This window comes from Lepidochelys kempii, chromosome 7 (genome assembly GCF_965140285.1).
Source record: "Lepidochelys kempii isolate rLepKem1 chromosome 7, rLepKem1.hap1, whole genome shotgun sequence".
Lineage (NCBI taxonomy): Eukaryota > Metazoa > Chordata > Testudines > Cheloniidae > Lepidochelys > Lepidochelys kempii.
The window spans coordinates 98,431,323-98,458,725 of record NC_136386.1 but is presented as its reverse complement, the minus strand read 5'-3'; the positions used below and the strand labels follow the sequence as shown (position 1 = coordinate 98,458,725).

Sequence of the window (27,403 nt, the reverse complement as noted above, 5' to 3'; positions counted from 1 at the left end):
AATAAAAGGATGAGTTTAGGCCCCAGTCCTGCAGATGTCTGCATGTTTGTGTCGCACGTTCTAGCAAGTGTCCCATTTTGGCTACCTATTTGGATAGCCCTGAGGGGAATCCAACCCCCTGTCTGCTGGATCCCTGGAGTGTTTAAAGCTCCTGCAGGCTGAGTGGAGTCCAGCCACTGCCCTAATCTTGGGGTCCCTGGGCAAACTTTCAGGGTGAAGACTTTCTGTGTGGCATGTACTCTCTCTTTTCCCTCATGCCCCCTGAATTTTGGAACCCAGTGTCTAGCCACCTAGCCCCTCTGGGCGCAGCACTGACCCTGCAGACTCCCCGCTACTTAAACACATTCCACTCCCAGAATTCCACCCGAAAGTGTGAAGTTTTTGGTTTACAATTTAACTCTGTGGCATGCACTAGTTGTGAAGCATATACCCACACATACACACTCTGTATAGCATTACATTTTTATGCTTTCTTACCTTGAATCATGTCAAGCACAGGAGAGTACAAAATAAACATCCTAAATGTAGTGTTCCTCAGTAGCTCACCCTTCCCTTGGGAGTACTCGGGGTCATCTGTGTTCTGTCAGGACAGGCAGGTGCAGTCCTCTGCTGCTTTACCAAACCTCTCCCTTGAGCAGTCTCTCTCATCTTAATCTGATCAAAATGGCTCTGCTTCCCTCTGTTCCCCTTGTGAATTCATGTATTGGGGCCGCTGGCTTCTTTTGTTCTGCTCCAGGTAACTTACCATTACATTCCAAAGCTGTTGTTGCCCCTCCTCACTTGCCCATAGACAAGAGGAGGAAGTGCCCAGCTAGAGCAAACACATTGTCCTAAGGTGTCATACTTTTTGAATACACCATCCTTCAGTGCCCATCACTCAGTTGTCTCTGGCGGGGCAGAGACAACTGACACAACCTGCTAACTCACGATGGATCCACATACATATAGGCTTTCTGTGCCACTGAAATTTCATGATGCAATTTCATATCATCATCCACAGTTCAGAACTGGTTCAGACAGAAGCCCCAGCTCGTCACAGTAGGTGCTCACCCATTGAAATTGATGGAGTTCCACATGTATGAAGCTGCGGCTGTGCTTTAGGTACAGACTCATTCTTAGAAGCAATGTCACATTGATACTGTTTTGTCAGACTTAAAATCTCTTGAATGTGTATGTCCACATATTGTGGTGATAGTCCTATAATAACTGCATTTATGTGCACCTTCACTCTCTGCTCACTAATCCATTTCCACCAGGTCTATTGTGAACATTCCAAACAGTAACCACTTCTTTTTTAAAAAAAGCTGGCCGGAGAAGTTTCATTCCCTTTCTGTCCCAAAATGTGTAATGTCCCCAAAATACACTGTCCTGAGGAGCAAGGCAGTTAACATTAAATCCTATAACTTGTCTTTTTAAAATCTGAAAAAAACAACAAGGAATCTGGTGGCACCTTAAAGACTAACAGTTTAATTTGGGCATAAGCTTTCGTGGGTAAAACACCACATACATCTGAAGAAGTGGTGTTTTACCCAAGCAAGCTTATGCCCAAATAAAACTGTTAGTCTTTAAGGTGCCACCAGATTCCTTGTTGTTTTTGTGGATACAGACTAACACGGCTACCCCCGATACTTTTAAAATTTGAGTATCTTGTAACCTAATAAGGCTAGAAACAGGATTTTGAGCCATTGGAAAAGGAAGAGCCCCACCTCAATAGTGGACATGTGGAGCATGTTCTTCTCACTGCTAAGATAGGAGACCTTAAAATCAGGTTGTCATATTCTAACAATTGAAGGACTCTATACAATTTTTGTAGTCTCTGAGATTATGAACATTCTGTATGTGTCTTTACCAAGTTACAAACTCGATTTTAAATTTGCAGCCCTTTGTCTTCTGTAGTCATTTTGCCTCCGTGTTGGACCAAAATTTTTTTCCAGCTTATGGTAAGGAAGAAGCAACCTAGCATGTAGTGGGTTGATGAATCTGGGGACTCTGCTTGTGTAACTTCCAGGGAAAGTGAGCTCACAAGAGGCTTTGCACTTAGGATTTTCATTGTTTTTCTAAATGATCTGTAATTTCTGTAATTGTTTTATCTGTTAAGTAAAAGAGCAGTGGTGACTTCTGAGGTTATGTCTACATTACATACCTTTTGGCATCACAGCCATGCCACTAAAATGCACGCAGTGTTGCTGCTGTATGTCAGCAGGAGAGAGCTCTCCCGCCGACAAAAAACTTCCATCCCCAACGAGCAGCAGTAGCTTTGTCGGCAGGAGAGCTCTCCAGTCGACAAAGCGCTGTTTACACCCGCGTTTTTTGTCGGTAAAACTTCTGTTGTTTGGGGGGGGATTTTTTTTCACACCCCCCCCAGAACGACAAAAGTTTTACTGATGAAAGTCCAGTGTAGACAAAACCTAAGTAAAGTGTCTGTGTGTGTTATATGCAACAACTTCTGCACTGCTTCAGGAGAGAGTTACACTGGCAGCCAGAAGACATTCTCACCTTTTGATAGAGCTCCGGGGGAGGGAGGGGGGGTGAGTTTAAGCAACAGGGAATCTGAGAATAGGGCTAGGCAGCTGGTGGGTTCCAACTCTCATAGGGGAAGGGGGCACTAGACAGAGGATCTGCACCCCAAAGATGTGCTTAAGGACCCAAGGATGGGGCCATTGGTTGGCCTCTGAGTCTCAGTAAACTTAAAACAGATGACAACTCAGCAACTGGGTCCATTTCAGCAGTTCTATAATGTGTGAACACTGAAAGCTACTGCCCTCTGTCTCCCAACTGAGCTCCTGTAAAGCAAAAATACTTGGTTATTACCTTGAAAAAGAGACTGGCAGAGAGGTAGGTCTTGTAAAGACCACAGGTCACGGGGACTTGTTTATATCATAAAATCTGACCATTTATACCAGTACAGTGTAATTACCAAGTGGACATTCTCACTCCAGAATAAAATTGCCTTCAGTGTAGCTTATGCTGCTTGGGAAGGGTTTAAGTTAAAGTGGGAAAAAAAGCCACTTTTCTACTGGAATAATTGTGTCCACATGGGGACATTACATTAGTATAAATATATTTGTGTAATTAGAAGAACCTTCTTGTGTCAACAAGCTGCTTGTGTTAACCTCTGTGCCAGCTGGATTTTGTAATAATTGTGTGTTAATTCAAACAACTTTGCCAGTAGTACAGTTGAAATAACTTCCGAATAATTTAAATGAATTAAATGCTCTTTTAGTAAATCTAGATTATTGACATAGTTCTAGGGGTTAGAAAACATGTCCAGAGAATACCATAACCGAGTTCCTTTTGAAAATCTTGGCTTGCCTCCTGTGTATTTACCTTCTCCTGCTTCTTACCCCCTTGTGTGTTTCTGTCCCTTGTGTGTCTTTGCTTCTGTGGCAGTGGTCCCGAAACTGTGAGGCACACACCTCCCAGGGTGTCACAGAGGAACGTTTGGGGAGGGGCATGGGCCAGCCCCCACAAGGAGACAGGGATGGAGCACCATGAGGCTCAGGTCATCCCCCACAGGGGGACAGGGATGGAGCACCATCAGGCCCCAGCTGTGGCCTTGCCCCCAGCCAGGGCCCGCACCGCAGCCTGGTCACAGCTCTGCTTCAAACCCCGATAGCAACGCCCCTCCCAGCTCAGCCTCGGCCTCTGGCTGCGGCTCCACTCCTGTCCCCTGACGCCCCTAGCTGTGGCCCAGCCTCATCCCCTTTTCCGCTGCCCGCCAGCCCACCCTTGGGAGCTGTGGCCCCGCTCCCGACAGGGAGGTATGACCATGAAAAGTTTGGGGATTGCTGTTCTGTGGGTTAGTGGCTCACTATGGAGAGGGTGACTGTGAAGGTATTTCCCTTCTCATGGTTGAACTCCAGCAACTGCTGTTTCCCCCTTCCTGTGTTGGTGTTCACGTCCTCAGCCCTTTCCCCCTCTCTTTTTTTCTTGTAACTAACAAATCTAGGAAAGCAGGTGTATTTTAACGTGTTAAAATCCTAATGAAGTTGGACAGGATTGGATCCCAAAACAATCCAAAACTCATTAATTTTGCTTAACTAAAACTTTTTTCTCTACATACTGCTAGCACAAAAGTTTTCAAAAAGATCTAACTGTATGCAAACTTGAAGGGACAGTAGCAGGTGGGTTTTGAGATACAAGAAGACAAATATTAGACAATCAAATTCAAATCAGAATACATTTTAAATGACTTGTCATTCCAAACGATTTTGCTTTTTTTGCATACTTTACAGAAACGTTCTCCTATGCCTTTACAGTAAATACGGCAGTCTTCAGGCCAAAACAATTATGCAGACCAAAGCAAACAGGCAAAAATATGACTTTAATAATGGAAGTTGTTTGTGACCTTAACTATGGAGAAACTATTCTCCCTCTGCGGTATCTTAAGTTATACATGTAGTTAGGAGACCACCCACATTGTGAAAATCCTTGTTGTTGTGACGAATTAGGGCATCTCAATATTGAGAGTACCTACACTGAATTTCAACACTCTTCTGCACACATTAACAGAAGTGTTTTGAGCAAGACTTCCATTTACTGCCTTACAAAAAGGTGGTCATTTTAAATGCCCTAACGTCAGATCAAAAAGGATGGGTCCCATCTATAGAGATTGAGTGTCGTAAATTCCAGGATGATAAAGTGGCCCTAGGAATGGCTGACAACTTTGAAGCTGTCATGTGTCCCATGACTTCTTAGTTTCCTTCCTCCATAGACCATCATGTTAAAAGGAGCAAAGCTGCACAGTAGATTTTCAGAGAGCAGTTAAGTTATATCAACAGAACTACTTCCAGGAAGAAGGTATTCCTTCAGATCCATTCTGTCACAGTAAGCCCAGGTCTAAGTCAGCGTATCTTAGGTCAACTTACCTGGCCGTGAGGACGGCGGCGAGTTGACCGCTGCTGCTCCTCCGTCGACTTCCGCCTCTCGCAAGCTGGAGTTCCGGTGTTGACGGGGAGTGCGATTGGGGATTGATTTATTGCGTCTAGACATCACCCGATTCGGCAGATAGTGAGGGCCTGCCCTAAGAAAGCAACAAATCATTGCCTGATTAATAACAGTGCATTATAGAACCATATAAATCCAAAAGACCTGCTCTCTTGCCTAATTTACAAGTGTACCTGCTGAGGCCTATGACCGCTTCCTGGGCAGAGTGAGTCTCAGTCACCCTCAGGGAAACATGCAGGGCAGCAAGTTGGACAAGCCCTCAGAAATGTTTCCAAGTAATACATAATTAATCTCATAGCTCTCTCTGGGTTTGCCACTCCTAAGAGTAGTGCTTCATGGTATAATAGGCCCAGGAATCTATTTTTTCTCTTCGGGAAGGACTGGGCGATGATATTATGATGTTGATGCTACTTGTTCTTTCCTCACTTTTCTGGAAATTTCGGTACTGGTTACTTCCTTCTTGTCAAGGATTGCCTGATATATTCCAGTAGTAGAGAAAATTGGTGGTCCTGCAACTAGTAGAAGAAAAGTATTCTTATGTGACCAATTAAATGTAATTAAAAATACATCAAGTTTAGTGTGGTGACTTTAAAAAACAAAACCCCTACAATTCTGGTTGCTTTTTTTAAAAAAGTGGCTTGCAAGGGGGAGAGGATGGATGTTCTAAAACATTGTTAGAATGACAGGCTAGAGAAGCAGAAGTTAAGTGACCTTTTCCAAACTGGAAGTTGCAGTGGTGGCTCTACTGTGCTCTGTGTAGTTCCCTCAGCTCCTTGGCAACATCAGAACAGAAGAGTAATCTTGTGTACTCTTCTGTACCCCATTTGACTTCCTTCTCCAAAACTTACTTTCCTGTATGTACTGTCAGCAATTTATTATGTTTATCCCAGTGCCCCACCCCCCACCCAAAAGTCATTCTAGTGGCTGCACCTCCCACATGGCCTCATTAGTTTTCCAGTAGTGACAAAATAAATGATTGCTCCACAGGAAAAGCCCATACTTTCAGTCTCTAGCAGCCAACCCAAATGGCTACTGTAGTTGCAAGATGATTCAAATATCCGTTTGACCTTGTTTACCTCTGCCACCTTTGAACTTTGTCACTAACTCCACTTCTTTTGTTACCTTATCCTATTACACCATGTCTAGATATCTACTCTCCGTATCAAACATGTCTTTAATACACCCAGCATGTTTTTTTGGGGTTCTGTATGAAATCCAGACTGCATAGTTCAGTGGACAGAGCACTGGACTGGGAGTCAGCAGAGAAGTGGGTTCTAATGCTGGCTCTGCCACCAACCTGCTGTGTGAGCTTGCCTAATTTACTTCACCGCTTTGTACCTCTGTTTCCCTGCACCCTTTGTTTTGCTTATTACAATGTTAGTGTTTGGGACAGGGACTGTATCTTATTTGTACAGTGCCTGACATAATGGGAACCCAATCTGTGTTGCTGTAATGCAAATAGTAAATAATAGATCTATTTTAAGCAAGTGACATCAGCCACTCATAGGCATTAAACAAAATCAGTCTCTGTGAAAAACACACACAATGATTGTCTCCCAATTTCTGCTTTTTGTTGTTTTTTGAGAGAATGAGTCAATGAGTACTTTGGTAGGTAGAACTGAAGGATAGAATAGATGTTAGGCATTTTCCTAAAAATGTTTTTTTCCTTTGATTTATAGGTTATCAGTAATAGCTTAAGAGAAGGATTAATTTCAGTTTCTTTTCAGAGGCAGTTTACCAGTTTCCACTATTAAAAATGGTCTTGCTTGTTGTATAGCGTTCAGATATTATGGTAGCAGTGTGCTTATTTGTACAGCGATAATAGTCTGTAACTTAAAGGCTGGACATTTAAATTTGAAATAAATTCTTGAAAATATCCTAAATCTATAGATTTGTATGCATCAAATTTGGATTGCCTCCACTACTTTCTTAAATCACTTGCTCATTCATTCTGCTTTTTCACATTTTTTCAATTTCTCATTGTATATGTGATGTACACACCTATTTCATATATCTGTATCTGTATGATGGGGTGATAATATTTGTATCTGTTTGTGTCAGCTTCAAGGAGCTCAGGATTGTCAAAACTATTTTTGAATTAGATCATTCTGTTCAGTGCCATTAAAAACTTTTACGCCATACCATCCAGTATTCAGAATATTCTATATGTATTGCAGAAAATTTATTTTAGGAAATGTGTCTTAGAACTTTAAAAAATAGTTTCAGGTTATGAGAGAGGCAAAGTATTGTCATGGATCAGAAACTGACTGAGATAGGAAATAGAGTTGGGGGGAATGGACACTTTTTATTATGGAAAGGTTTCAACAGGGTGCCATAACATTATATGGTAAGACTAATGTTTAATTTATTAAAATTATCTAGAAAAGGAGATGATCAGTGAGATTGCAAACTTGCAGATGACACAATTATCTAGTCAAGGCTGGAGAAGACTTTAAGGAACCTCAGAGGGCCCTTAATCAAGTTAATTGAAGGGGCAACACAATGGCAGATGAAATTCAGGATTGATAAAATGTAGCGTCATGTGCACAGCAGAGAGTACTTTGAACTACTAATACACTTTATTGGGTTCTAAACTAGCAGTAAACTCAGGAAAAAGATCTAGGCATCCTTTTGGACAACTCAGTGAAGGCCTGTGCTTGACTGTTTAGCAGAGGGGTTTTTTTAATTATTTTTTTTGCTTTAAAAAAAAAAAAGGCAATTTGATAGTGTATAAGGAATGAATGGAAATTAATACTGAAAATACTGTAGTGCCATTGTATGGCAATGGTATGCCTTTATCCGGAATAATGTGTTTTGTTCTGGTCACTCCATTTCAAAACTGATGTTACAGAATTAGAGGGGAGGTTCAGAGGCTGATAATAAAAATATTTATAAGTATAGGTGAACTCATAAGTGATTAAAAAGATTGGAATTCTTTATGTTGAAAGGAGACAAATTTCAGGGGACATACCATATATACTCGATCATAAGTCGGTTTGTTTATAAACCGACCCCCCCAAGATGGATAAGTGAAAATGGAAAATTTTTATGACGCATTCATAAGCAGACCCTGTAATTCAGGGGTCAGCAAACTTTGGCTCCTGGGCCATCAGGATAAGCCACTGGCGGGCCAAGATGGTTTGTTTACCTCGAGCGTCTGCCGGCACGGAGGTAAACCTAACTAGACGAAGTGTCCTGGCGTGGCAGCTGCTTACCCTGATGGGATGGGAAAGCAACTGGTGGGGAAATTTTTTGGGAAGGAGAAGCCGGGGATCAGGGGAGTAACACCTGTGACCACCCCCCACATGATCCCACCCCTAGCCCGGGACCCCAACACTGTCCCCATCCCATCCCTTCCCACCTTATCTGCGGAGGTCCAGGGGAGGATGTCTCTGACCTGGCTGGAGCTGCTCCAGCAGGCTGGGCAGTGCGGCCGCAGCCTGCTCCAGCGGGCCAGACCAGGCGGCACGGCTGCAGCGTGCTCTGGAGGGCAGGGCTGAGTGGCAGGGCTGCAGCCTGGCAGCCCCAGAGCTGCAGCTGCTTCGGAGGCTGGAGGGAGAGCAGCATGGCCAGAAGCGGAGAGACTCTGACCCCGCCTCTTCTCTTCTGGCTCTGCTGGTTGTGCTGCCTCTCCTTGCTCCCTCTGTTGGGGGAAGGGGCTGTGTCCCACCTCTCCCCTCTATACCCGTTCATAAGCCGACCCCCTTCTCTGATGCTTCCCTTTTTTACTAAAAAAATTCAGCCTATGAATGAGTATATACGGTAAATACAAAATAATGGTATAGAGAAAATTGGGAGAAGTGTCTGTGTATTTGTCTCATCAGAGCAAGGGGCTATTCAAAAGAATTAAAGGTGGCAAATTCAAAACTGATAAGGAATATTTTTTTCATACAATGCCCAATTAGGCTGCGAAATTCATTGCCCCAGAATATCACTAAGGCCAGAAACTTAGCAATACTGAAAACAAGATTAGATATTTATTTGGGTAGCAAAAATATTCAGAATTGTTGCAATAAATGCAAAAATAAAAAAATTGAGAGGATATAAAGCTCATATTTTAGGTTGTAACCCTCAATTGTTGGAGATTAGCTTAGAAGGAAACCTGTCCTCTGGGGAAGTTTTCTCATACCTGTTTCCTTCCTGGGGGTCCCAGGGCTTGAGGTCCAGTCTGAGCCCAAACATCTACACTGCAATTTTATAGCCCCACAGCCTGAGTCCCGCAAGCCCAAGTCAATTGACACAGGCCAGCTGCGGGTATTTCCAGCATAGACATACCCTTGTGGGCTTCGCTTGTTACCTAGTTCTATTCAGCAACTGTTGCCACTCAGCAAATGTACAGCAATAAGATATAAAAATAAGATATACATGCCCAAAAGTATTGGTTTTAGTTTTGGATAGTAATGCTGTAAGTTAGATAGGATTGTTTTGCTGTCATATTATCGAAGTGGAATAGTTATCTTCCTCTGTATTGTGTTCAGTTTCTAGGTCTTTAAACTATTTGGCTCAGTTTACACATTATAATGCTACTTTGTCTCTATTTTATGTTTACAGCTGATATTATTTCAACAGTTGAATTTAATTACTCTGGAGATCTTCTTGCGACAGGAGACAAGGGTGGCAGAGTGGTTATATTTCAAAGGGAACAAGAGGTCAGTGACTTCAAAAACAATGAAGTGTGCCTACTGAAGCTGCTCTTGAGTTTTTCATTTATTAACATGCATGATATTGCTACAGCTTTTGATATCACCAACTTTAAATGTTCTCATGTTGTTTTCTAGTCCATGATATTTCTTTAGAAAATTTGAAATTGTTCCGATCTCTTTATTGAACTCAATGATGTATCTGAAGCAATGGCCATTCCAAGTATTTCTGTTGAGCCTGTACAATCACAATAATTCTGCAGATTGCCATGGGCCCTGCTGTTTAACTTAAAGCTCAGGGTCAGGGTGACAAAAAATTGTAGTCTTTTAGAAATATTTTAACTGTCTTCAGAAAGAAGGCATGGACAGCTCAGCTGCTAGGAGGAAAACAGAGGGTGCTTGAAAATTGAAGCATCAGCAGCTTGCTGTGTTCTAGGAGCAGCTGACTCAAAGATAGCAGAGGCAGCAGCTTCCCAATCAACCCCAAAAATATGTGGCAACCTGGCAGGGAAGAGCATAGAGAAGGCCTTCTTCAACAACTGTTTAGCAGATAATGTCATTGAGATGGTAGGCACCAGTTAAAATTTTCCTGCGTTACTCAGAATGGGCTGGCGTGTGTATATATACACTTCATATTTGCATATTGTTTGTACCATAATCTTCACAATAGAAGGGGGAAAAAACACAGAAAAATTCTGTATCCTCAATCTGGATAAATACAGATGGTTAAATTTAAAATGTGCATAATCCAGTTTATTACAACACACAAATAGTGTACATTGGGATACTACACTATAAGCTCATGGTATGTAAAGAACATAGATTTACTGTCTGAGCCTTACACAGCCAAATACTTGGATTACCATCGCTTTGCCATATCTGTAAAAGAAATCTTTATATGGTTGTTGCTACCAAGTGGAATGTTCACTTTCTTTCAACATTTTTCTGCCTCCAAAGAGCATTTTTATACCTTGCTTTGAAAGCCTGAGGAAAATCCTGTCTCTGAGCCCTCAAGTATGCTTACATTTATATCTACGTTATAGAGTTAAACATAAAAACTACATTAAAAGAATGTTCAATTCGCAAAGTCAAGCACTCAGAAGTTATGAATTACCGGAATTAAGGTGTCCCATGCAGCCTTAACTTGTACCCCTCGTGTGTATGCATTTTGACAGTCTTTAATTCAAATTTACATACTATTTTTACAGAGCCCTGCTTCATTAAGTGTATAGATGGGTAGTGCTCAGTTAATGGGTAGTCAGTATTTCATTTTAGCCTCATTGTTCAATATATGGACCTATGCCTTATTTACTGGATACAATTCAAACCCTGCTCTGCATACAGAATTATTAATTTCCTCATGGGCTTGTCTGTGGCACTCATCATTGTAGCATCTGAATTCTTCACAAACATTAATCTTCACAACACCGCAGTGAGGTTGGGTGGGGGTATTCCTGTTTTACAGATGAGGAACTGAGGCACAGGGAGATTAAGGTAAAGCCACTAATTTAGGTCATAATTTGAGGTGCTCATGGCCTGATTTATTTTTATTTTATTTTGTAGAGAATTTAGCATTTTATAACACTTTTTTTTATATGTTCAGAGCACAGCTCTCATTGATTTCCATTGCAGTTGAGAGTGCCAGTGTTTCTTCAGTTCAGACCCCTGGCACTCAGAAAATGAGGAACACATAATTAGTGGCAACCTCTGAAAAGTTTGGTTTAAGTGATTTGCCCAGCATCACACAGGAATTCTGTGGCAGAGGCGGGGGATAAAATCCAGATCTTCAGAGTAGCTTTCAGCCTTGTAAATTGTGAGACCATCTTTTCTCTTCCTGCAATGTCCTTCCTTATTCACTGTGCAGCTTCCAGCTTCTGCAGCAATTGAGGCAAGGTCCAACACACAGCAGCCTCATTCCCTTAGTATCATCCATTCTATGAATTGAATGAGGCAGGGATCATATGGAAAAAAATAGTATATGATCATTTGTTTGTAATATTGTAGTTGTGTTGGTCCTAGAATGTTAGAGACAAGGTAATATCTTTTGTTGGACCAACTTCTCTTGGTGAAAGAGCCTAACTTTCCAGAGCTCTTCTTTAGTTCTGGGAAAGGTGACCAGAGTGTCACAGCTAGATACAAGATGGAACAGATTATTTAGCGTACATTGTTAACACATTTCAAGAGACCATTCAAGGTGAAATGCTACAACTGCACTGCTGTAGCACTTGAGTGTTGATGCTTCCTACGGTGACAGGAGGAGTTCTCCCCAGGCTCATCTTTTGAAGGTGTTGTGCAGGTTTCATTTGAGGACAAAGACTGAGAGGTCTGATATGGCATGAACTCACATAGACAACTAAGACAAAAGCACCATATAACCGGTAGGCGAACACTTTTCACAAAACAGTCACTGCATATCTGACCTCTCAGTCCTCATCCTCAAGGGAAACCTGCACAACACCTTCAAAAGGCTAGCCTTGGAGCTTGAATTCATAACTTTACTAGACAAAACTAAAAATCACAAATTTAATAAAAACACTGGATTTATGATTTATTACAACAATCTGTAACCCACTTTTACCTCCCTTTTTTGTTTTATGACTTCAGAGGTTAACTGACCACCTTGAATGGTCTCTTACAATATGTGTTAACTACTTAGGCTGAACAATCTGTTCCACTTTTTATTTAGCTGCAACAATCTGAGTACCTTTCCCAGACCTGAAGAAGAGCTCTGTGTGGTTCAAAAGGTTGTCTTTTACCAACAGAAGTTGGTCCAATAAAAGATATTGCTCACCATGTCTCTCTAGTAAATGATCATGTAGTTTAAGACAGGATTATAATGCATATACACAAGGGAGATAAATATTTCTGGGGTCATCGAACTTTTGAGTTCTTGACTTAGCAACCTTAGTGTTGGTTTAACGTGACTATTTGTGTGTAATTTGCATTTCTTAACAACCTAGGGAAACCAAAAAGAAATTCCATCAAGTGGAGCCATATTGACTTCTCACATGTTCCAACCTTTTTGATGAACCATGTGAGAGCATAGGGGATTGGTCACATTTAAAGCTGACTGGGTGGTATTCACACTAGGTCCTCAGAGGCTGTGCAACCCACAAAGAAATTGTCAATATATGTATGTCAACTTTTTTTTTCTTGCATCAGTTATGGGACCATTTTTGGTCCCTCTCAAGTGTGTCCTTTAGGTAATAGGCTTGGATTCCTTCATCTCTCTCAGTGGTGGAAACCTGTGTTCCAACCACTATGGGACTGGATCTCTGGGTGGCAGCCCCATTTCCCAACTATTATTACATGATAAGCCAAACTGCATCCAGCACCTGTAAGCTCTTTTTCTCTGAGGGCCCATGACTAGTATCTGATTAAAGTGACTCAAAAACTGTTTCTCGGAACAAAGCATTATTTATTTACCCAAATGTATAGAGAACGCCGAGAAAAGAGGTAAAACAATAAAACACTTGGTAAAATGCTTGGTTCTTAGATAAACTTTATTCTTTCCTTGCAACTTTCTCAAATTCCGTGGGTTTCAGCTGTGCACACACTTGATGGCTACTAGCCATCTGTTGGAGTCCAAAAAAAGCTTTAGTGTTCTTGCATTTTTATTAGAGAGGTCTGTCTACTAACAAAAATTGAAAAAACACAAAACTTGAACATTTGATACTTTTGTGGTTTAATTCAACTTCAGGATGCTGGTACATGTTTGAGAATATTAGCCACTAGTTTTATCAGCTTGGATGTTTTAACATTGACAGAAGTTGCTGCTTTTCTAGAGAAAACAGGCTTGTAAATGTTGAATTTTAGACGTTGCATGTTGCTGGAACCTACCCTTGGTGGCCAGCTGGGAGGATGGAGCAAGTACAGGCCTCTTTTTTTTTTCAGGCCAGAAGCCACTGCAGCAGCAAACAGACCCACAAGTTATGGCAACTGCGTTTACTTCAGTTTTTGAAGATGGTGGCCTATCTGGTTCCTTTCCTTTGGAACACCTCCTCAGGAGTCCCTTGGGGAATCAGAATTGAGTACTCCTCTTCTGAAGTCATGAGCATTGTCCAATGGGGTTCAGTTTAGGTCATCTTTACCAAACAAAGAACCTCCTCATTGCTGTAATTTCAGGTCAGAAAATCCACAGATAGAAAAATGTTTAGATAGTCAGCAGGTCCAAAGCTATTTTGAGACATTTGAAGTCTTGGGTCAGTCCACACACATTATTTCAACTATCCTATGAAAGTCCCAACTCGATGATGATGATTTAAAAAAATACAAAGCTATGAAAAGTTGGAATTGAAATAACAGGAAAACACAAACAAGGCATTCACTGAGCCATGCACAGAGAAGAACAGTTTGAGTTTTATAGACAGATATTCATAACATCCCCTTTTATTTTTTGGTTCTTTTTGCATAGCTTTTTTTTTTTTCTTTTACACTGAAAATTTGGGTTGAAGGTTAGACTTTAATTCAGTCAGAGCAAAAAGTCTTTTTCCTTCTAAAATCACACTTTTGGGGTAATTTTTTTATATATATATATATAGGCTTATCTGCTTCACAGACTTTTAGACCCCCAATGGCAGAGGTCTATACTGGGGATATGTCTACACTGGCAGAGTTACAGTGCTGGCAGTTACAGCGCTGCTCAAAGAGCACTGAAGGGAAACTGCTTGTGTGTGCACGCTGTCAGCTGCCCGCACAATAGCATGTTCACACTTGTGGAACTTGCAGCAGTATTCGGAGTGGTGCACTCTGGGCAGCTATCCCACAAAGCATCTCTTTTCTCTTCTGTCGCTAAGAGTTGTGGGAAGGCGGAGGGGATTGCAGGGCATCCTGGGTGCTGTCCCAATGCCCTGTGAGGCATTGCTTCACATCCCAGAAATCCCTGTGCTTCCATCTGCATTTGGCACCATCTTGTAACGGTTTGTGTACTGGGTGGTGGGATCACATTGTCATTCACGTCTGGGATGATGAGCAGTGTCTGCAGAACTTTTGGATGAAGAAAGCCATATTCACAGGACTGTGGTGAGCTCGCCCCAGCCCTGCAGCGCAAAAACACAAGAATGAGAGCTGCCCTGCCATTAGAGAAGCGTGTGACGATTGCACCGTAGAAGCTGGCTACTCCAGACTGCTACCGATTGGTAGCTAACCAGTTCGGAGTGGGAAAGTTGACCGCTGGACTCGTGTTGACGAAGTGTGCAGGGCCATTCATCACATCGTGCTCCAAAAGACCATGACTCTTGGCAACGTGCGTAACATTGTGGATGGCTTTGCACAAATGGGCTTCCCTAGCTGTGAGGGACAATAGATGGCATGCATATTCCAATTCTGGCACCAGACCGCCTAGCCGCCAAGCACAATAATCGGAAAGGGTATTTCTCAATGGTTCTCCAGGTGCTTGTGGATCACCGTGGGCGTTTCACAGACATCAACGAAGGCTGGTCTGGAAAGGTGCATGACACACGCATCTTTTGGAACACTGGCCTGTTCAGGAAGCTGCAAGCAGGGACTTTCCTCCCGGACCAGAAGATCACCGTAGGGGAAGTCAAAATGCCCATTGTGATCCAGGGAGACTCTGCCTACCCCTTAATGGTGTGGCTTATGAAGCCATACATGGGGCACCTTGATAGCAGCAAGGAGTTATTTGCAATAGGCTGAGCAAGTGCAGAATGACTGTTGAAGGTGCTTTTGGCCTTTTAATGGTCCGTTGGCGCTGCCTATGTGGGAGGCTGGACCTGGCTGATGACAATATTCCTATGCTTATAGCTGCATACTGTACGCTCCATAATATTTGTGAAGGGAAGGGCGAAAGCTTCACTCAGGGCTGGACTGCTGAGGCTGAGCGCCTGGAGGCTGAATTTGAATAGTCGGAGACCAGGGCTATTAGAGGGGTTCAGCACAGGGCCATAAGGATACCTTGAGGCAGCAATTTGAAGCTGAAAGCCACTAATATTTGTTGCTGTGCTCAGAAGTGCAGTGCTCTTAATGCTAGGAGGTGATTGTGATTGGTGCAGATAATGTATTATGAAGGTTTAAGAAAATTGCCTGCTGCTTTTCAGGGCTATGTTTGCTTTCAATTAATAGACTAAAGATTGCTTTCAAACCAACACAATTCTTTTATTAAAAATCAACAACTGGAAGAGAGAGAGAAACAAAAAACACATCAGCACTGAGGGGGAGGGGAGGGTCCCAGGAGGAGGTGGGGTCCTGGGGCAGTTAGATTTGTGTATGTCCAGGTATTATATCCAACCTTCTCCTTTAGAGTACAGTGCAGTGAGTACTGTACTTCAGCAGGGCTAAACTGCAGAGGGACGGTTGTTGAGTGCAGTGCGTACTGGGAGTAAACAGTGCTGGACTGTGATGGGGGAGGAGTGGAATGCAGCGGGTACTGACTGGAGCCAGGAGGTTGATAAGAGTGTGTTGGTGGTGTCTGGGGGAGCGCATGGGAAAGAGTTTTGCAGCAGTGGCTGCAAGAGAGGCGGTGTGCGGAGCTGCTTGGTCTGCAGTGCTAGTAGCACCTGGAGCGTGTCCACTTGTACTCCATAACATTTAACAGCCACTCTGTGGCTTCGTTCTGGTGCGCCATGTGCTCCTTTCGGTCCCTCCTCTTGCTGTCCCACCACTTCTTCAATTCCTGTTTTTTGACCGCCCTGGCCCTTATGCGGCTCTCCTATATGCAGCAGTGATCCCCCCACCCGACCCCCCAGTGACAGTAGAGTGGTGCAGGAAAGTTGCCCTTACTGGGGCAAGAAACAAGCAGCTCCGCCGAAGAACTTGCGGCAGCGGGTTGCCCGGTATCTTCATGAGAGTTTCCTGGAGATCTCTGAGGCAGATGCTTCTGAAGTGAGGGAGTCAATCAACACCCTCTTCCTCTGCTCAGACTAGGCATGTTGTGGTACACGCATCACAGAGACACAAGCCTGCTTTCTACAACCCTCCTGCCCCCAACAACTCACTTCAGTGATTCCCAAAATCAAAGCCACTTATCAGGGGCCTCATCTTCTGTTTGCGCTTCACCAAGATCCGACAGCTGTGACTGGCTAGCCTCCTCCAGGGTAGAGAGGAGCTCCTGGTTGCAAACATCTCTGGTTTCCAAGTCATCGTTCTGCCTCTGGGTCCCCTTTCCCTGCCACATCATCGTCCAAGATTTCTTCCTCCTGGCTCGGTCCACTCTCAACTGGCATGCGAGCCCCCAAAGAATCCACAGTGGACTTTGCAGTGGAGGTGGAGTCACCACCGAGTATCCCATTCAGCTCTTTGTAGAACTGGCAGCTCATAGGCTTGGCACCAGAGCGATGGTTTGCCTCCTACACCTTGTGGTAGGCGTTGCACAGCTCCTTCACTTTGACCCTTCACTGCAGTGTTTCCCAGTCATGGCCCCTTTCTGTCATGCATTGTGAAATCTGTCCAGAGGTATCATAATTCCTATGGCTGGAGCACAGCTGGGACTCGACAGCCTCCTCTCCCCAAATTCTGATGAGATCCAGCCACTCAGCACTGCTCCAAGCGGGGGATTGCCTGGTGCGTGGAGCAGGCATGGTCACCTGGGAAGATGCACTGAGACCACTGCACATGTCACTGAGCAAACAGGAAGGGGACTTTCAAAATTCCCACAGAATTCACGGGGTGGGGATGACTGGTCACCTGAGGGAAGGGCAGTAGAGTTCAAACCGATGACCAGAGAGGCAAGAACAGGCATTGTGGGACACGTTCCAGAGGCCAATTGTAGCTCTGTAATCAACCAGGGTGTCTACACTGGCACTGTGGCACTGTATCCCCAATGCAGAAAGCTGTATACCTCATGTCGGGGTGGTGTGTGTGGTATTTTTTTTGTTTGGTTTTTGTTTTTGTTTTTTTACAGCGCTGCAACTGCACAGTTTCTGCATACTAAGTGGCTTGGCAGTGTGTACACCTCAGGAGTTACAATGCAGAAAGCTGCTTTACTACACAGAAACTTGCCAGCGTAGACAGGGTCTTGAGCTAACAGTTACTGCTAGCAGTAGAGACTTGCCATCTTCTGTATGGATCAGCCACTAAAGGGAGATGAGGTACATATTTTGATAGAAGAATTTGATAAAAGAATGTAGAGATTCAGGAATCCTGGGTTTTGTTCCAAATTCTGAGTGTAGCATACTCAGTGACTACAAACTGTTCTGCCCTTGGTCCTGTCAATCTGAACTTGTTCCAGTCCTACTCTTGCCTTCCCACTTCCTCCCCTTGGCTCCTTGTCCCAGTCCCTGTCTCCCCACCATGGCTCCTTATCCCTTTGCATTGTAGTTATGCTGCTATTTCTTTCTCAGAATTTTCTGAGCACCAGCAGTGGAAATATTGAGAAGACAGGAGACGGTATTCCTGCTTTTAATTCTGGTGCCTGGCACAACAGCAGTCCCTGGCTGCTGGGACAGGCAACTGCAGGGAAGTCCTGCTTACCCCCCGGGCTAGAGCAGCTGTTCTCAAACTGTGGGTCGGGACTCCATTTTATTGGGGTCACCAAGTCTGGCTTAGACTTGCTGAGGCCCAGAGCTAAAGCTGAAAGCCTGAGCTCTACCACCTGGGGCCAAACCTGGGTGGCGGGGCTTAGATTACAGGTGCCCTCCCTGGGGCTGAAGCCCTTGGGTTTCAGTCTTGTCTCCCCTTCCCTCCACCCCCCCACACGGTACTGGGGCTTTGTCTGGGGGAGGCGGTGGAGGAGGCTCGTGTGGGCTCAGACTTCGGTCCCCCCCTCCTGGGGTCGTGTAGTAATATTTGTTGTCAGAAGGGAGTCGCAGTGTGATGACAGTTAGTGTTGGTCAGCCTTAACTATACGCTTCACTACCTGTTCCACATGATAACTGTTAATGTACTATGGTAGGCACAGAGCTAACTCTGATATTCGCAGGATGCATCTTCCTGTTCCTTCCTCAGTGACTATTCACAGTAATCTTTTCTAAAAAATATTTAGAATTATGTACAATTAAGGGTAACATAATACACAACTTTTTTTAATCTAGATAATTCCCAAACAAGGAATTACCTGAGGCCTCACCAGCCTATTCCATATTGTGGCTGTATTTCATGATGGTTATAGTTAACATAGGGAAGCACCTGAACAAGAGCCTGCTAATAAGAGTGGGGAATGAATGTCATAGTGGCCTCAAACAGAGTGGAAGCCAAGTTGACATCTTGAATTATGCAGTGTCCTCGCCTTCCATTGAAATGAATGGAAGTTTAGGATGCTCAGCACATTGCAGGATTGGACCATCTTTACTTGATTGTTGGGGGTTTGCCACATATTGGTAAGGGGAGATGACAATTTGCAGGACACTTTTAATGCAAATCTGCATTAATGTCGATTTGCAGAGCAATTTTAGAAATTACATGTTGACTGTCCCAAATAACAAGAAGAAACATTTGTATAATATTAATCTACTGTAAAACTTCTGTTTCTCTGCAGATCTCTAAGTCAAGACCAGCTGCAGATCTCCTGCTCCATCGCTATTTGGTGCACCACATGCTCTCTGTTGCTGACATACCAGCCACAGAACCGTACTGTGGACTGGAGCTGCCCAATAGTGGTAAGAGTCCACTATCTTCCAATATGCGCAGTTTTGTAGAGTTTGTAATGTTATAACATTGGTATATTAAAAAAAATACATTTTAAAAACTTTACAAAACCACACATCTTGTGAGAAATGGGGTCTTTCCATAACCATATACGACATGTCTAATGTGCAGTGAAATTCTGTGGCTAGAACATTGCCAGCAGAGGGCATACTGGTGCATCAAACATAGCAGGATCAGACTGGATTTTGCAATTTCTAAAACTAAGCAAAAATGGACATTTTAAATTAAACTTACAATTTGTATTGTAAAAGACCAGTTATACAGAATATCATTCTAATGGATCTTGACCAGTTCATCAAGACTTTGCCCAGTAGCATTTCCCAATTCCTCGTTCACATTTATTTTGTCATTAATAGTTGGCTGATTTTATCTGTTCTTAAAGTGTATATAAAGTGTTGTCATTTTCTAGGTACATAAAGAACTTCTATTTCATTAATAAAAATGTTCTGCTTCCTTTCAGAATAAAAGCCGTCCGCATTCTCGGGGAGAATATAATGTTTACAGTACCTTTCAGAGTCATGAACCTGAGTTTGACTACTTGAAGAGTCTAGAAATTGAGGAAAAAATTAATAAAATTAGGTGGTTACCACAACAGAATGCTGCTCATTTCCTGCTGTCTACAAATGGTAAGGACATTTCATTGTGTACTTTTATTTTGTAAAACAGCAAGATCTTTTGATACTCTAGTTGAATTTCATAGTCTTATCCTGGATCCATTTGTTCATTACTTTCATACAACAGAATAGTATCCTTTTTTCATAGTTTTAATTCCATGCAAGACATGTTCAGTTTGATACCATGTGTTTAGAATAGTGAAGTAACTATGCATTAGCTGTTTTAGGGGAATATGGGAAGATATACCTACCAACCCACAGAATGTGTCCTTGGATGTAATATGCAAGCTGACATAATAGCCAGCAGTACTTTCCCTGCCTGATGTTCTGCTTGCATGACTGAAGGCTATGTAAGAAGCTCTGTTTGCTCTCTGCTTCTGTCATGCACAAATGTGTTTCAAAAGGTAGGATTTAGCCCCATATCCTTAGCATAGCTTGAGAAAAGTAGGCTTTAAGCTTTCTTTGTGTTTCTCTGATCCTGGCCCTGTCCAGTGGCAGGGCCGTTCCTCAATGACAGAGCAACCTGATGTTAGTGATGCAACATTATTTCTGGTGGTTCCCACAATGTGGTATGTTTCCCAAACATCAGAGCCTGGTGCCTGCTTGGAATAGCTTTCAAACTAAAAGGAACAGCTGTATTGACAGGAATATGTTTGTTTATATTTCCATTACATACATGACCATGGTATGTTGATACCATACATACAATTAAGAGTCTCACTTAAATAAATCTGAAATATAGCCCTATCTCTCCTCTCTGCCTTATTAAATTGGGGAAAATCTTAATGGTTATCTTCTAATATATGTTGTTAATAGTAAATACTTACATTATGGTTTCCACTAAAATACTCCATTCTGGATTGTAGTACCATTGTGGTGGGTACTGTAGTACTGCTGTTTCACCATAATGCACTATTAATAGGGAAGGGCTTTTTTGTAGGTTATTACTCCTACGCTATGTCCTGAAAATGCCGGTTGGCAAGTCTAAAGAGATCGTATGAACTTGAACTGAAACTATTGTTGGGTTTTTTTTTGTTTTGTTTTGTTTTAAACTGGTTTGAAGTATTACATCTGACCCGGAATCTGTCTGCCAATTTTTGTTGTTTTACAATCACTTTTTTCTAGTTGTAACTGTTTGTCTCCCCTATTGCTGTGTGAAAGATGAACACAGATGGAAACTACACAAGAAAGCAGTGAAACTGAGTACAAAAGTGATATCAAATGCTGAAAACAAATGACATCAAAATTATTTCCCTCTTACCTTTCAACTAGTGTAACCTTATTGTTTGTAATTAATAGATTTAAAAAATGGAGCAAGTGTGATTAAGTTTCATATGGAATACTGCAGTATACAATTGCATTGGTGTTCTTTATCGTAAAATAACTTACAAAGTGAGTGTGAAAGAACTTGGTATCTTTGGTTGGGCTGGGTCTTGTATGCCTCTGGAAGCCTACACTTTATTGTACATCTGACTGTTACACAGTTATTATTTGCTGATGGTATACTTGCCACTGTATAAGATTTTAAAGGAAGGCCCCTGCCCAGTTTGTAATCCAAATAAACCCCCTTACTCAGAGGCCTTGAAGGTACTAGTTTATAGGTTTAAAAAAAAGTGATAGCTTTTCTGATTAGCATTTGGGGTTTGAGAATAAGGCTCATTCTTCCTTGTCTCCCATGCAGAATTCACTTTTTTCCAGAACGCTAGCAAACAATTTCCCTCAGATATCTGTCAGTTCTACAGATACAGCAGTTTGCTTATTCTAAATTGAATTAGACAATTTATAGAATGGAAAGAAAACTTAAAAAGGTTTCAGATGATATATCTGTTACCTGGATTCTATGAAAAGGACTTGCAGTCTATCTGTAAATTTTAAGTTACGAAATAACTGGATAGTTTACCTTGTTCCTTGCATGGTAGAAATTTCTTGGCATTCTAACAGCCAAAGCTGCTTTTTTGTCTGTCCTGTTGACGTTACAGTCCCTTTGGCAATTTTTCAACCTAGCTCCTTAGAGAATGTTTCTGTCGCCTTATCCAGCATTTGACTGGAATCATCTACGTTTTATGGAAGTGTCAGCTCATCAACACTGAGTGAAAGAACGTTGAATTTCTGAATGGACAGTCCCCTCCTGTTTGTAAAGTTAAAAATAATTGGTTTTCTTTCTTGACATGGACTTAGATTTAAACAGTCTACTTTCTCCACTAAATCACTTTTCTGTGTTATACCTCTGTCCACAAATAAATTATTTAGTCTTCTAATCCGGTGTGTTCTCAACTTTTCTGTAATCTGACCTCATTGCAACAGAAATAAATTTTGGATTCTTTCCCATAATTTCAGGACTCCCCGCCCTGTAAAGGAAGGGCAGAGGGGAGGGTGATCATGACCTACAGGATGAAAACCCATACCCTATTACCTTTCACAAGGTTTGTCCATTATCTCATGATCACCTGTTAAACAGAACACCAGGGACATCAGCTGTGAAACAACAGAACAAATCCCTGTACATTTCAACATTGTATATCAGTCTCCTTTTTGTTTATGAAAATAGTGCATATAACAGCTTCTGAAAGAAAGGTTTATTCAAATGGGTATGTCACACTTTTCATAGAATTTTAAAATATAAAGGAAGTCTCACTCCTCAGGAGGTCACTGGTTCAACTGCAAATCTTTGTCAGCTTGATGGGGAATAACAGAAACAAATTACTAAATGCAAATACGTTGTGCATGCTACCCAAACCTTTTACTGTATATTCATATGTGTATACTTATTTCTTAAGGAGGAGAAACTTTTTTTCAAACATCCCTCCTTAAGTCAGAGGAGTAGATTTTTTCCTAACAGCAAATAAAAATAGCAGACTTCTTCAAAATCACATTCTTCCTCTAAAGGAGAGTGGATGATTCATGCTTCTCTGCTGTTTCCTTGTCTTAGCAGATAGAGGCTAGACTTCTGCTTAGATTTTTACCTTGACTTTTTTTTCCCCCAACCATGTTTTTACCTCAGGATTAGTTAGGATAGAGTCAGGGGCTTTGAATGTTTTTCCTTACACTCAGTGTTTTGCGGAGTCAGTCTCCTTCAGGTGCAGTGTGTTCCTTCTCCTTTAGTTGATGGAGATGATTTTGTGAGAAATGCCCCCTCCATTTATGATATGTCAACAGATATAAGTATACCCAGTACTTATGGCTTCATAGTTTCACTGATCCTACATTTCTCCTCTTCCCTCTCAAAAGTCAGAACCACAACTTAGCCCAGAAGCCCATTAGTACCTTGGTTCTGCTGTAAGCATGGAAGGGATAGAATAATCATATGCCTTCTTGGAGAAAAACTTTTAACATGGAAATTTGTGGGACCGAGTCAGTCAAGACGCACTTGCATTAATACTCCTTGCTGGTGGTCCTCAGAATATTTTTGTCACAGCTTTCAATCTATCATATATTGAAAAACTCAGCCTCATTCTTGGACAACTTATTTCACATAGATGACCTGCTAGTCTCCAGAAGCCTAGGGTTTAATTCTTTGTCTGAACCAGCAGACCAAGATGCTCCTGACCTTCACAAGGCGGTTCGCCCTGTGTAGTGCTCCTCCTTAAATCTTCTTACACAGCCTCACTTATGGGTTCAAGGTAACATTCCTTTCTAACTTTGTCCCTGGAGACTGATTCTTCCATCTTTCTGCAGTGGAAAAAAGAGCTTTTCTGTCTTAATAGTTCAATATCCTTATGTGCACAAGGATCATGGGGATTGGTGACCCTGAAGGAGAATAAGATTCATAGATATTTAGGTCAGAAGGGACCATTATGATCATCTAGTCTGACCTCCTGCACAATGCAGGCCACAGAATTTCACCCACCACTCCTAAAAAAGACCTCACACCTATATCTGTGCTATTGAAGTCCTCAAATTGTAGTTTGAAGACCTCAAGGAGCAGAGAATCCTCCAGCAAGTGACCCGTGCCCCATGCTACAGAGGAAGGCGAAAAACCTCCAGGGCCTTCCAATCTGCCCTGGAGGAAAATTCCTTCCCGACCCCAAATATGGTGATCAGCTAAACCCTGAGCATATGGGCAAGATTCATCAGCCAGATACTACAGAAAATTCTTTCCCGGGTAACTTGGATCTTACCCCATCTAAAAACCCATCACAGGCCATTGGGCCTATTTACCATGAATATTTAATTACCAAAACCATGTTATCCCATCATACCATCTCCTCCATAAACTTATCGAGTTTAATCTTAAAGCAAGATAGATCTTTTGCCCCCACTACTTCCCTCGGAAGGCTATTCCAAAACTTCACTCCTCTGATGGTTAGAAACCTTCGTCTAATTTCTAATCTAAATTTCCTAGTGGCCAGTTTATATCCATTTGTTCTTGTGTCCACATTGGTACTGAGTTTAAATAATTCCTCTCCCTCTCTGGTATTTATCCCTCTGATATATTTATAGAGAGCAATCATATCTCCCCTCAACCTTCTTTTAGTTAGGCTAAACAAGCCAAGCTCCCTGAGTCTCCTTTCATAAGACAAGTTTTCCATTCCTCGGATCATCCTAGTAGCCCTTCTCTGTACCTGTTCCAGTTTGAATTCATCCTTCTTAAACATGGGAGACCAAAACTGCACACAGTATTCCAGGTGAGGTCTCACCAGTGCCTTATATAACGGTACTAAAACCTCCTTATCTCTACTGGAAATACCTCTCCTGATGCATCCCAAGACGACATTAGCTTTTTTCACAGCCATATCACATTGGCAGCTCATAGTCATCCTATGATCAACCAATACTCCAAGGTCCTTTTCCTCCTCCGTTACTTCTAGTTGATGCGTCCCTAGCTTATAACTAAAATTCTTGTTGTTAATCCCTAAATGCATGACCTTACACTTCTCACTATTAAATTTCATCCTATTCCTATTACTCCAGTTTACAAGGTCATCCAGATCCTCCTGTAGGGTATCCCTGTCCTTCTCTAAATTAGCAATACCTCCCAGCTTTGTATCATCTGCAAACTTTATTAGCGCACACCCACTTTTTGTGCCCAGGTCAGTAATAAAAAGATTAAATAAGATTGGTCCCAAAACTGATCCTTGAGGAACTCCACTGGTAACCTCCCTCCAACTTGACAGTTCACCTTTCAGTAGGACCCGTTGTAGTCTCCCCTTTAACCAATTCCCTATCCACCTTTCAATTTTCCTATTGATGCCCATCTTATCCAATTTAACTAATAATTCCCCATGTGGCACCGTATCAAACGCCTTACTAAAATCTAAGTAAATTAGATCCACTGCGTTTCCTTTATCTAAAAAATCTGTTACTCTCTCAAAGAAGGAGATCAGGTTGGTTTGGCACGATCTACCTTTTGTAAAACCATGTTGTATTTTGTCCCATTTACCATTGACTTCAATGTCCTTAACTACCTTCTCCTTCAAAATTTTTTCCAAGACCTTGCATACTACAGATGTCAAACTAACAGGCCTATAATTACTTGGATCACTTTTTTTCCCTTTCTTAAAAATAGGAACTATGTTAGCAATTCTCCAATCATACGGTACAACCCCTGAGTTTACAGATTCATTAAAAATTTTTGCTAATGGGCTTGCAATTTCTTGTGCCAATTCTTTTAATATTCTTGGATGAAGATTGTCTGGGCCCCCCGATTTAGTCCCATTAAGGTGTTTGAGTTTCGCTTCTACCTCAGATATGGTGATGTCTACCTCCATATCCTCATTCCCATTTATCATGCTACCATTATCCCTAAGATCCTCTTTAGTCTTATTAAAGACTGAGGCAAAGTATTTGTTTAGATATTGGGCCATGCCTAGATTATCCTTGACCTCCACTCCATCCTCAGTTTTTAGCGGTCCCACTTCTTCTTTCTTTGTTTTCTTCCTATTTATATGACTATAGAACCTTTTACTATTGGTTTTAATTCCCTTTGCAAGGTCCAACTCTACTTGACTTTTAGCCTGTCTCACTTTATCCCTACATATTCTGACCTCAATAAGGTAGCTTTCCTTACTGATCCCTCCCTTCTTCCACTCCCTATATGCTTTCTGCTTTTTCTTAATTACCTCTCTAAGATGCTTGCTCATCCAGCTTGGTCTACAACTCCTGCCTATGAATTTTTTCCCCTTTCTTGGGATGCAGGCTTCCGATAGCTTCTGCAGCTTTAATTTAAAATAATCCCAGGCCTCCTCTACCTTTAAACCCATAAATTCTTCAGTCCAATCCACTTCCCTAACTAATTTCCTTAGATTCTTTCACAGGTAGATTTTCCAACGGAATATAAGTTGAACCATATTGAAAAAGCAGGTGAGCTGAAAGCTAAATTCAAAAGACTATTCTCTGGCTCCAGAAGGTGGAAGGAGAGGCCTAATTTTGCTTGCTGTAAGAAGATCTTGTGGTTTGGGGGGGTGTGAGGAGGGAAAGAGGCTGCTGCCTTCGGGGATGCTTATCTGGGAAATTGAGTGCATATGAAAAATTATAGTAATTTTGGAACTATGGCATGGCTTTTTCCCCCCTTGAATAATAAATCCAACATGGCTTTTATAGTCCTTAGATTGGAATCCAATATTTCAGGGAATGGCTGAGAAAGCTGTTTCCTGGAAATTCAAAGTTGAAGTTAAAAGAAATCCAAGCATGTTAAAGAAATAAAAATGTACTGGTAGAGCACCCAGAAAACCTTAACTCTATACTATAGTGACACCATAAGGGAAAAAATATGAAAAATCTAATGTCTCTTTGGACTTAATCTAATCCAGGATATCAAATACTAAAATGCCTTTATATGATTATTTTATGCTGGTGCTACAGAGCAGAATTAAGGTGTTAAGTTCTTAACTATGCATTTCCATACAGTAACATATTTGAATTTCTTTTCATTTCAGTTTTAATTCCAAACTTCCTCAGTTTATCTTGCTTGTTTGGGGCATAATAAGAATTAAGAACATCCCTGCAAATCTCTGCATTACTGTATTCTCAACTTTAACACCATTTAAAATTTATATTTTGTCTGGAAATTGTATATAACTAGTTAAAATAGGCAACTTTAATGACAATTCTGAATGGTTTCATAAGCAATTCAAACAACGTAAAATACTTTTAGTATGTAGTGTTTGTGTTTAATCATTTTATACTATGGTAGCACTCAAAGGCCACAATCGGAATTGAGGCCTCTTTGTAATAGGCACAGAGGAAACCCAGATGAAGAAACAATCCCTGCCCGGGAGAGTTTATAATCTGGCATATAACTTTATAATAATTTATTGAATCATCTTTAATTTTGTAATTTCAATTTCAAGAATGTGAATTTTTGTTTTTAGATAAAACTATTAAATTATGGAAAATAAGTGAAAGGGATAAAAGAGCTGAAGGTTATAACTTGAAAGATGAAGATGGACGACTTCGGGATCCATTTAGAATCACAGCACTAAGAGTATGTGTTTTGGTTTTTCCTTTGGCTCTCGTTAAATCTGCTTTTTTGAATGTACAACTTTACCTTTGTACATTTTAAAAAGAGGTATTATTCATTTATAAAGTTGTCTTGTATTGCAGTTTGTATTATGTGGAGTCAAAACTGTATTGGGTATTTCAGGATAATACAGAATTAAATTA

General features: G+C 41.7%; 1 protein-coding gene across 2 annotated transcripts in view; it reads left to right on the top strand.

The window, feature by feature from the left end:
• The window catches only part of PPP2R2D (protein phosphatase 2 regulatory subunit Bdelta), a 44,519-nt gene that overhangs the window by 6,375 nt on the left and 10,741 nt on the right, over positions 1–27,403 (top strand). The window contains exons 3-5 of one of the 2 annotated variants that reach the window (XM_073354023.2): positions 9,499–9,596; positions 19,648–19,813; positions 27,112–27,224. In XM_073354023.2, coding sequence (XP_073210124.1) covers positions 9,499–9,596; positions 19,648–19,813; positions 27,112–27,224 — 377 coding nt within the window. The remainder of the gene's footprint in view (positions 1–9,498; positions 9,597–19,647; positions 19,814–27,111; positions 27,225–27,403) is intronic. The other variant, XM_078853842.1, reaches the window with a different exon arrangement.